Here is an 11,701-nt window from a genome sequence, read left to right as displayed (position 1 = left end):
TAACTCACCAAACAGCAAACAGTGTCTCTCAGCACTGTGTGCGTGTGTGTGTGTGTGTGCTTTTTTTTTTTTTACATTTTTACACTTCCTCGTATTTGAAGTGAGGTAAAATGATCTTGATATAACTGACCAGCCATTTGTGTTTTTTTTATTTAAAAACTGCAAAGTAAATACAATACTGAAAAAACATACAATTTGAGGTCAGCCCTTATTATACTTAATGTTATTAGAAAACATTTATTTTACCGATTTTACCGATTTATTTCAATTAAGTACAGTTAAATGTTTAGATGAGTAAATGTGAATTTACTGGAGTCTTAACGTTTACTAAGAATAAATGTTCATATTTATTCATATTTATCAAATGAAAGCTTCATTTATAATCATTTGTATGTTTTATGTATAAGTCAAGATGAGCCTGGGTTTCAGGCTCCTGTTTTAATGTCTTGCCGTTGTGCTGTGTACTCATCTAGGCTGGTTTGGTTTCTCGTGAAAACCCTGATCAGCTGATCATTGCTCTGGAACCAGAGGCTGCGTCCATTTACTGCAGAAAGCTCCGTCTCCACCAAATGGTTGATTTGGGCAACAAAACGGCCTTGAACGGTTACAGCCCGACTGAGAATGTTGGGATGGGAATGACCCAGGGTAAGCCACCTATATAATCTTTTACCATATTACAGGTGAACCACAAGCATTCTGCTATGAGGATAAACCAAATCATACTCATACTGTTCCAGTCGTGCTCAAGTTTATGTCACAGTACTTAAATGTTTGTTGAGTATAATTTTGTCTATGTGTTTTGATGCCACCAACCTTTGACCAGAGATTAGTTCTTCAAAAGGCCAAATAGTCTGTAGTTAAATTGGGCTGGTCATGATGTAGGGTCTTCTTTTTGAGAGATATAGACAGATCTAGCAAAAATGGTTGAATAAGTATAGCAAAGTAGTAACTTTAAAGATGTTTTTCCATTGCTCAGTATAAAATAATATTTTTTTTCCAACATCCACTCCTTCCTAAAGGGGAGTTTAAACCAGATTAACAGTGCAATGGAAATCAATTCTAACATTTTAAACTAGAAGTGAAATGAGGATTAATCCTGAACTAGAACTGCAGGATTCCTGCAGTCCAACATGCCTATTAAACTCTCACTGCAGTGAGGGAGAGAAGCCAGGTGATGATGCATGCAGAAAACAGTGGGAGGGAGGGATAGATGGATGTTGCATGTACATTAATGTTCAAAAGTTTGGGTCAATAAATTGTTTGTAAAGAAATACTTTGAAAACTTTTAAAATACTTTTATTCAGCAAAGGCCCATTAAATTGCTCAAAAGTGACGTGTATTGTTACAAAAGATTTCTATTTCAAATAGATGCGTTTGTCAGAATTCTGATGAATAGATTTTTAAATATTAAAATAGATTTAAACAGCTGTTTTAAAATGTAATATTTTACAATATTACTATTTTACTGTATTTTTGATCAAATGAATACAACCTTGGTGAGCAGAAGAAATTTCTTTCAAAATGTATTCTTAAAGGCCCCAAACTTTTGAACTCTAGTGTATTTACTACCATGCATGAACACACAGATGCCATTTTGTGGTATTTCAACTATGGGCACCTTTACTTTCCCAGGGGTTGATGTTTACATTTAAAAATAATAATAATAATAATTATTATTATTAATCTCATTTATGTATTATTTACTTTGCACATGCCTTTTATGTATATGTATTTTTTGGACTGATTCTAGATTAAATGTGACTTATGAAATTAGCCATAAGGCAAATGGACAAATGAAATAAACTAGTATGAGTGTGAAAAGTGTGATTTAAAGGAGTCCACAGGGTCAGAAGTGCCCATAGTTGAAGAAACATCCTACATTCCACAGTAAATATGCTGTAAACAGTTTATGTCACATACCAAAGTAAAATGTAATTGCATCAAATTGAGGCATAAAGGTGTTTTGTATAGAGGCAGAGCATTTTTTCCTGTATTTATGCCTTTCAGTCCATTCCAGTTCACCTCCATTGCCCTGCTCATGTCCTTATTACAGACTGACAGCACATGCACATACACAGTGGGCTGTATATATAAAAAAGTATTTTCACTTGAGTATATAGCATTCTAGTGGCCTGTGATTTTAGAAATGTCAATGGAAAGTCATTTTTCATGTGCATTCAGAAGGTAACAGTCATTTGGACCACTGCTGAATGGTGATGCCAGCATGAGAAACAGCTTTGCAAATTCACAATGCCTTTCCCTCTCTCTTCCTAAGTTTGCATGCACATTTATTCATAATCGTGTAATTGTTTGAGGTCATGCCTTGCATTACCTTGGAAAGAAAACAATTTCAGTTATACCAAAAATGTTGACAATATTTCTTAATCTGTTACTTAACCACATTTGATAACATTTTAATTATTATTGGTTAATGTCAACATTTAAGCATTTAAGAATGATAAGAATGTTATTTGGTCCATTATGTGTCTGAGACAGCTAAAGCAGAACTATCATTCCTGTAACAAACTATTTCAGTGGACGTGTACATATATGCAGTGACCTTCGTGTGACCTCAGTCTGATGACATCAGCAGCTCTACAGTCATCAGCAAGCACATCTGTAACTCTAAACCTCTGCACGTACAAAAAGGAGTGACAGAGAAAGAATTTGATCAGATGGATTTTGTGCTTTTAAGTTGAAAATAACAGCAAAAGTTGCAGTAATGATGCAATCAGTGACAAATAAAAGAGGTGAAATATGTGAACTAAATGATCATGATGCATTCGAAAGGAGTGTGAAATCGCATTTGACCTGCTGTTCTATAGATAGAGAGGGAGAAAAAGAATCGATGAAGGACAAAAGGAGTAGTGTTTATTGATTACTCTACCAGCAGTAGTATGTGTGCTCTGATAGCCTGTATATTTGATATTCAATGGTCAGCAATGAAAACGTGGTTAATTTAAGATGGCGTTGAGAGCCTGAGACAGGAAGCAATTGAGTGTGGTGACCCATTGTGGAGCAGGGCAGCAGTGAGCAGCGCAGAGGGGCTGTCTGTTTGACATACATACTGTACAGGGCGGTCAGAGACAGGCAGGGGATAATGTGTCCCTCTGAGGGATATCTCACAGAAATTATTGAGCATCTGAATGTGTTTTTTCATTTATTAGAGATGTTCAAACGACATTTAGAAGTTTGGGGTCAGTAATGTATTTTACTGTTTTTGTAGGAAGTCTCTTATGTTTGCCAAGGGTGCATTTATATGATCAAAATACAGTAAAAACAATGATATTGTGAAATATGAATACAATATAAAATAACTTTTTTATTTTAATATATTTTAAAATGTAATTTATTTCTGTGATGGCAAAGCTGTCATTACTCCAGTCTTCAGTGTCACGTGATCCTTCAGAAATCATTCTAATGTGCTGATTTGTTGCTCAAGAAACATTACTTATGAATATCAATGATGATTTTAACAAAGGATTTTAATAATGTTAAATGTTAACAATCTGTCTTAATCTGTTTCTTAACCACATTTGTTAAACTTTTAATTATTGTTAGTTGATGTCAACATTTGTGCTGCTTAATATTTTGGTGGAAATCATGATAAAAAAAAATCAGGATTCTTTGTCTGTGCTTTTTTGATTTGAAGTTAATGCATCCTATTTATTTATTTATTTTATTATATATTTTTTTTAATCCAAAACCAAAGAAGTTTATGATCTCTTGTTGAATCCACACATGTTGTTGTCACTGACTTGATGTTTAGATCATCTAAAATAGGCTTCGAATGCAATGAGTGTTGAATTTGCTATCAAGGTGGTACAGGAATTTCAGATGTGAGTCTGTTGTGTGGTTTAAACACTGCTAGTGTGAGTGGTTAGGTCTCTCACCCCCATCAGAAGCTGTCACTATACTGAAAAAAGGTCTGCTGGTCCATTTCACTGTTTTCTGTACACTTGAGGAAATGTCAGTCTCCATGCCGTTACTCTTCCGTCAGTCTCCATGCTGAGCTTACACTTCCTGTTTGGGCATGTTTACAACTACCAGGATGGCCATTATCCACTGATGTCATCAGACCAGCTGCCCTTTATCAGACCAGGACAATCTTCCCCTCCACAGTAAATGAACAGAGATTTTTACATTCTGGTCACAGTCAGGAAGTTCACAAAAGTGAAAAAGAGAGGAAGTCTTTCAGTGGAATAATCGTGGAAAGATGCACTAAATATTTAAGACTTACTGGTTTAATTGCAATGTTGAGCTAAAATTATACTTTACATATCAGGCTTTTAGTTAAATATTTACTTATTTGCAACATATAATGGTTGGGCCACAGGGGGTTAATACAATGTAGTAATCTAAATTAGAATCCGATAATCTAATGCAGGTTATTTCAATTCATTTGATTAACAGTGTCTGTATTACAGGAAAAATGCACAAAAATGTTTTCCCCCCCAACTAAAGAGAGTTGCATGTTTGAACATTTCTAGGGATGCACAATATATTGGTACCATAGCGGTCATTGTCCGATATTAGACAATTTTTTTCATTTATTGGTATCAGTTGATATTGGATATTTAATTGTGGATAGTCATTAAAGTTACTCTTTAAAATACAATTTAACAATGTAAACACTGTTAAATGTAATAATTAGCATATCACAAGAAATATCCATTGTTCATGCTGTACATTTATAATGTTGTGATGTCTAAATTCACTTTTAGCATTTAAAATTATTTAAATATTTAGTGTTTTAAGTTGTAATTTATTCTAAATTGTATGGAATTTTATTATCGGCTGTAACAGGGAAAGAATTATCAGCTAATCCGGTACAACCAGAACTTTAATATTTGATGTCCCTGAAATTGAAGTTTTAGATAAGTAAGTAACAAAACATTACAGCAGTTTCACTGCTTTTCTTGAAATTTCATGAATTTGCCTGAAGTTAAAGGAGTCTTGCATTCCATTGGAACTTCTTTTCCAGCAGCATCCCCCTGCTTACAGAAACCACATTCAGCCCATGTTCCTTTTTCATCCTGTCGCATTGCCTATAGAACTGCCACACACACACACAAACAGCTTCACGCTGCCTTCCCTCTCACACACACTTCCTGTCTCTCTCTGTCAATAACCAGCCAAGGAGCATGTGCGCCGTAACCGACAGAGCCGTACCTTTCTGGTGGAGAATGTCATAGGAGAGCTCTGGTCTGAACTCACTGAAGGTAGAGTCTGTCTTCTCACACACATTTTTTTTTCTTGTAGTATTTTGCTCCTGCTGTTTCTGATGCTGCTGTCATACAGTAAGTTAAGAAATCCTAAATTCTGAAGCTCTTAGGAAGGATGCACACTAGTCTCACATAGCCAGAGACCTTACAGCAAAAAACAAGTACTTCAGTGCAGCTTATTCTGCCCAAGAACCACCAACTCAAAGAGGAAGAGACTGTCTGACTGACATGTAAAGCGACCAATTGCTGTTTGGTTTGTTTTAATGCGTGGTTGTATATAGATAATGCATTTAAAAGAGTGGAAAATGTGTATAGGCAACAGGTTTAGAATTTTAGCCTGTCTGTGCATACACTGTAAAAACTATGTGACATTTGTGATTAAAAAAAAAGAAAATGATAAAAAAAAATAAAAACAGCTGTGGTTGCCAGAGGGAAAAAAACAGTAGTAACATTTTTACAGGTTGAACTAAAATTTGCAGTAAAAAAAAAAGTTTGTTTTAATGCGTGGTTGTATATAGATAATGCATTTAAAAGAGTGGAAAATGTGTATAGGCAACAGGTTTAGAATTTTAGCCTGTCTGTGCATACACTGTAAAAACTATGTGACATTTGTGATTAAAAAAAAAGAAAATGATAAAAAAAATAAAAACAGCTGTGGTTGCCAGAGGGAAAAAAACAGTAGTAACATTTTTACAGGTTGAACTAAAATTTGCAGTAAAAAAAACCAAAAAACATTGGTAACACTTTATTTTAGGGTTTCTTAACTAGTTGCTTATTAGCATGCATATTACTAGAATATTAGCCATTTACTAGTACTAATTAAGCACAAATTAATGCCTAATTCTACATGACCTTATTCTACATCCCTAATCCTACCCAATACCTAAACTTAACAACTACCTTACTAACTATTGATAAGCAGCAAATAAGGAATTTATTGAGGGAAAAGTCGTAGTTAATAGTGAATAAGTGTCCCCTATTCTAAAGTGTTACCGAAACATTTATGTCAATCAAAAACTGTAAAATGTGAGCTATCACAGACAATTCTGTGAATTTCTTGTCAGTTTATTAATTTTTTTCACTGTAAAAGGTGGCAGTATTATATTGTAAAATTACATTACATTTTTGCGTGTAATATGCATTGGACAGTCAGCAAACAGACTGTGGGTGGTCCTTGAATGTGTCTATTGAGACTAGATGCACCCTTGCTGAGAAGATAAGATGCTTAGTTTGAAATCCCTGCTCTGGTGAGCCCTACCCTTATTCTGCTGTCTGAATCAGCAGCTGCTCAACCATCAGTATTGCCTCAGCACACTTTGCCTATTCATCACTGCTGGAATAACCCCCACGCAAATTAAAATTCTTCAAAATCATTCAAATTTCAGTAAATTTTCTATGTTAAAGGGACAGTTTGCTTAAAAAATGAAAATGTACTCATTGTATTTTATTCCATGTCTATATGATTTTATTTCTTCTTCTGTGGAATACAAATGAAGATATTTTGCATAATGTCCAGTATGCTCGTTTATGGAAAAAGTCATATGGGTTTGGACCATCATGAGAGAGTAAAATGTATTTTTTATTTTTTTGGGTGGACTGTCTCTTTAAATATACAGTAATCTCATACAGTCAGTTTGTGAATATTTAACAGAACCTACATAGAATTTTAATTCCAAAGGCTTCTACTTGAGGGTACCAATCAGTGACCCCTGAATGTAGGTCACTGTTCCTCTGACACCTTGCAATGTACTTGGCGGACATGTCAGCGTCACTCACATCCAACATCTGCAGAGAGTTCCTGAAAAAGTGTCAAATGTCACCAGACGAGATGTAAATCCATCCTGATTAATTTTTTGCTGGTGACCCTCAAATGTTGTTTCTGGTGCTCTCTAGGTGACCGTTATGTGGTTGTGGATTGTGGAGGAGGGACGGTGGATCTTACTGTGCATCAGATCCGCATGCCGGAAGGGCACTTGAAGGAGCTTTACAAAGCCTCAGGTATAAGACACAGCTTTTATGACCTGTAGCTTGAGATTAACATTTTGCTTAAAAAGCTTTTATTTCCTATGAAAAGCGGTCTGCTATTCTGAAATGTCACTATTTCCAATCATCCGAAATGATTTTTATCTTTCATTCTCTCCGCAGGAGGCCCATACGGCTCTATCGGTATAGATTATGAATTTGAGAAGCTCCTGTGTAAGATATTCGGACAGGATTTCATTGACCAGTTTAAGATCAAGCGTCCTGCTGCCTGGGTGGATCTGATGATTGCGTTTGAGTCTCGTAAGAGGGCGGCGACTCCTGACCGAAGCAACCCGTTGAATATTAACCTGCCCTTCTCTTTCATCGACTACTACAAGAAATTCAGAGGACACAGCGTAGAGCATGCGCTGAGGAAGAGCAAGTGAGTGTCTTAAAACGCTGTAGTAGAAATCACCCATTAATACAGTCCAGTCAAGTTTGATGCATTTCTCTGTATTCATAAAGTGGTGACTGTTGTGAGTCCTGCTGTCTCTGCCTTTGTGGTAATTGTTGTCTGTCTCTTTTGAGGTCAGGCATGTGTGACCTACAGCCCCTGGAGAGTTAATCTGTCTATTCATGACTGCTGTCAATACCGTACACACAGCCATTCAATAAGCCATCAGGCCCTGAATAAAGATGGCCAAGTCAGCTAAATGAATACTATGTTTGTTTGTGTGTGTGACTGCTGACTATGTGCGAAACACTCATAATCAAGTGGCATAGGAACAAGAAAATCTACAAAAGGGGAGAGAGAGGGCACATTATGAATTATTTTCAGCTCGTCATGAATATTAATTTATGTAACTTTCACCCAGTAGCTCTAACAGATTTGCTTATAGGCAAGTAATTTTGTTAATTAGATAATTGCTTACAGAGGCTTCTGTCTGGTAGCATCATAATTTTATGCATGCGGCTATAATTTCTTAGCATCGCAGCCAAGAGATTACATTTAGAGTCTTCTAAAACTAGTTGTAATGGCTGCTTCCTGAGCAAACGTATCAGATCTGACACAAAATCCAATTAAGAGGCGAAATTATCTAGTTTTATCTTTCTGTTATTTCGAAAATGTGAACCTGGTTTATTATTTGCATCGTTTAATGGTTAAATTTTTGTATTCTTTCCTAACACAGTAATTAGATAATCATTTGCGAGCCATGAGTAAGACTACTCTAACTTGCACGTTATGGATTTTGAGCTCTCATGTCTCACATGGGACAGTTTTTCCAACAAGCCTGCGAGTCAGGCATCTCTGAGCACTCGACTCGTTCAGCCCTACATCAAACTGCACAGCGCTGCCATATGGGAATATGTGCATCTGTTTACTGGAAACCACAGCTATTAGCACACATGCACTGACTTTTATAGCAGTGGAAAACCTAATAATGTAAACTCAATAATATCAAGTTTCTCAATATTCTTCCATATGTGAAGATGACTTTTAAACTGCACCGAGGCCAAATGAGGAGAATCTGTTATTTGTTTCAGTCTATAACTCTCTCTCTCTCTGTTTTTGTCTCTCCTCTGCAGTGTGGACTTTGTGAAGTGGTCTTCGCAGGGCATGCTGAGGATGAATCCAGATGCAATGAATGCACTGTTCAAACCAACTATAGACCACATTATACAGCACCTGAGTGAGTAACTACGCAGTAATTTACTGGAACAATAATATGATATTGATTTCTAGAGTTTAAAGTGAGATGGGAGTGTCAGTTGTCTGTATTTGGGTGTTAAAGGGAGGGCTTGCTACATGCATCATGAAACACTGAAATAAGAATTATATAAGTGATTAATTATGTCATTTTTAATAGTATTTAATTAAATGATTTAATTCATCAGGATCAGATCATGGTTATTTATTTAATTGTCTTTGTATGTCAGATGAAATGGCATCAATATTTAACCAGAAAGCTGTCAAAAAGTATAAATCCACAGTAAAGGTGCACCAGTAAGCAAGAGTAACCAGAAATTTAGCTGAAAGTTTAAAGAGGAGAAAATAATATAAATTCCTTTCATCCCTTCAGACATTCCAGACTACATTTTGCTAAAAGGCTGTATAACATAACATTACATAATCTTTCAGCATACCAATCTCATAACATAACAGTAACATGTATAACAACAATATTTTAACAACATATAATCTGTTATTTTATTATTTTTATATAATATTATAGCATTTATTAATATTTTGAATTAGCTTTTCTTTTTATATTTTCTGTTTTAATTTTTAGTAATTTCGTTATGTGTTTTTGTCTCTTGTGAGTTTTTTGTAATTTTTCTATATTTCTTTATAGCTTTATTTTAATTTTATTTCAGTTTTAGTTTTATTTATTTTAGTACTTCAGCTTAAATCTTATTTATTTCAGTAGTTGTCAAGGCAGCATTTTTCATTTTCATTTAAGTTTCCACATCTAATATTTATATTTCTTTTTATTGGTATGGTATAGTATAGTATCCCAAAATATAAAACATGGAATCATATTCTGAAGCTGAAAAACAGCCTAAAATATATTATGTGATTTTCAGCTGACTGCCCAGTATATGCCCAATATTTAGACAACTAGTGCCAACTCCTCCAGACTGCAAACTGGGGCAAAAATCTGGGCAAAAGTTGTGTAGTGTATTCCAGGCATTAGTAGAATGTGTCAAGCTGTATAAACTAATGAGCCACTGGGAGACACAATTAGGGCAAGCGTTGGCCCAGTCAGGGAAGTCTCAACAATCTGCCCAAAATACTCTCACAGAACTGGGACAGAACTCAGTCCCTTGGCTCTTATGTTGGTTGAGCCCAGCTGTGATCTGAATCTGTTCAAACAAAAACTACAAACAGGGACAACACTGCTAGTAAACTGGATTTTTGTCTTTGTCATTTTGATAAAAACCGAAGGAGTGCATAACATTCTTTGGTTAAATTCCCATGTGTTAAAATGTTTTGTGATGAATCTTGTAATAGACTAATAAAAAAAATTGTTTTAATTCGCAAAGGCGAATTCATTTTTTTCTCTGCTTTCGTTCTTCTATATGTTCTCCAGCTGAGTTATTCGATAGGCCAGAGGTGACAGACATTAAGTTTCTTTTCCTGGTGGGAGGATTCGCAGAGTCTGCTCTGCTGCAACAGGCGGTTCAGAAGATGCTTCAGGGCCGCAGCCGAATTATTATTCCGCATGACGTGGGCTTGACCATCCTCAAGGGGGCGGTGTTGTTCGGCCTGGATCCCAGCATCATAAAGGTCCGCCGCTCTCCACTCACCTACGGCGTGGGCGTCCTGAACCGTTTCGTAGAGGGGAAGCACCCGCCGGAGAAGTTGCTTGTGAAGGGCAGTACGCGCTGGTGCACCGATGTCTTCGATACATTCATCTCTGTCGATCAGTCAGTGGCGCTGGGTGAAACGGTAAAACGCAGCTACACGCCGGCGAAGCCGTCACAGCAAGTGATCGTCATTCACGTATACTGCTCAGAAAAAGAGTCGGTCAGTTTCATCACGGACCCAGGAGTGAGGAAGTGTGGTACACTGAAGCTGGATGTGAGCGGTACTGAGAGTCCGGCGGCACGAAGAGAGATCCAGACGCTCATGCAGTTTGGAGACACTGAGATAAGAGCCATGGCTGTCGACGTGGCAACCTCTCGCAGTGTCAAAGCGAGCATCGATTTCCTTAGTCAATAGAAGAAGATGAGGGACGAGTAAACCCCACACTGCAGAAGCTCAGCATTTTAGTTTTCCAGTAAAAATATCCAAACATCCTTAAAACATGATATGTTTGTTACTTTTAAAATGGCCAAAGTGACTATAGAGACATTTGTTATAAAGGATTTCTATTTCAATCAAATGTAAACATACGTTCATCATAGAATCCAGAAAAAAAAACACATGTATCACGCATTCCACAAAAATATTAAGCAGCACAACTCTTTTCAAAAATAAGAAAAGTATCTTAAGCGCCAAAGTAGCATATTCAAACGATTTCTGGAGAATCATGTGACAGAAGGCTGGAGTAATGTTAATAATTACATCTTTTTGCAAATTCTTTTATTTTCTTGTTACAAACTAAATTGTTGATTTATGCTTACAACAATAAAGAAAAAACTATAGGGTAAGAAAAACTCATTCAATAGTATTATATCTTGTGCAGTTTTGCCTCTCAAGTAATTATTTTTGGTTTAAAGTATGTTTAGATATTTTGACTGGAAAACAAGACAAAATGCTGAGTAAAATGTTGACAGTGTAGAAGGATAGATGAAAGAAAGAGAAAATTAAAAATAGAGAATGAACTAGAGATGAAGATTTGGAGTCTCAATTAATACCATGTTTGCTGACCTTCCATGTGGCGTTTGCTTGAATAGTTGTGCCATTCATGTTATTTTATTTGGTTATTTCATTTCTGATCCACAACTGAACTCAACAAGATGAAACTTCTCATATTTGGACAAAGCTGAGTTAATTTTGTCTCATCAAC

General features: G+C 36.0%; 1 protein-coding gene across 2 annotated transcripts; it reads left to right on the top strand.

The window, feature by feature from the left end:
- The first annotated feature begins 387 nt into the window (after window positions 1–387).
- LOC107553075 (heat shock 70 kDa protein 12A-like) lies at window positions 388–11,264 on the top strand. Of its 2 annotated transcripts, XM_016235169.1 has the most exons (6): window positions 388–645; window positions 5,136–5,222; window positions 7,119–7,223; window positions 7,371–7,629; window positions 8,775–8,878; window positions 10,280–11,264. In XM_016235169.1, exons 1-6 carry the CDS (start codon window positions 570–572, stop codon window positions 10,909–10,911), a joined length of 1,263 nt encoding a protein of 420 aa, XP_016090655.1. In that variant the 5' UTR covers window positions 388–569; the 3' UTR covers window positions 10,912–11,264. The 2 variants fall into 2 exon arrangements, with proteins under 2 accessions (XP_016090655.1, XP_016090664.1); XM_016235178.1 differs by lacking the exon at window positions 5,136–5,222.
- The last annotated feature ends 437 nt before the right edge of the window (window positions 11,265–11,701 follow it).

The sequence above is a fragment of the Sinocyclocheilus grahami genome, unplaced genomic scaffold (genome assembly GCF_001515645.1).
Source record: "Sinocyclocheilus grahami isolate Dianchi unplaced genomic scaffold, SAMN03320097.WGS_v1.1 scaffold18.1, whole genome shotgun sequence".
NCBI lineage: Eukaryota > Metazoa > Chordata > Actinopteri > Cypriniformes > Cyprinidae > Sinocyclocheilus > Sinocyclocheilus grahami.
Note: the sequence above shows the minus strand (reverse complement) of the source record. Positions and strands in the feature narration are given on the sequence as shown.

Excerpts from the sequence above, each read along its gene's own strand:
- LOC107553075 (XM_016235169.1), top strand. The coding sequence starts at position 570 with ATGGTTGATTTGGGCAACAAAACGGCCTTGAACGGTTACAGCCCGACT. Across the intron at positions 646-5,135 it reads TGGGATGGGAATGACCCAGG|CCAAGGAGCATGTGCGCCGT; the intron begins GTAAGCCACCTA and ends GTCAATAACCAG. Across the intron at positions 5,223-7,118 it reads CTGGTCTGAACTCACTGAAG|GTGACCGTTATGTGGTTGTG; the intron begins GTAGAGTCTGTC and ends GGTGCTCTCTAG.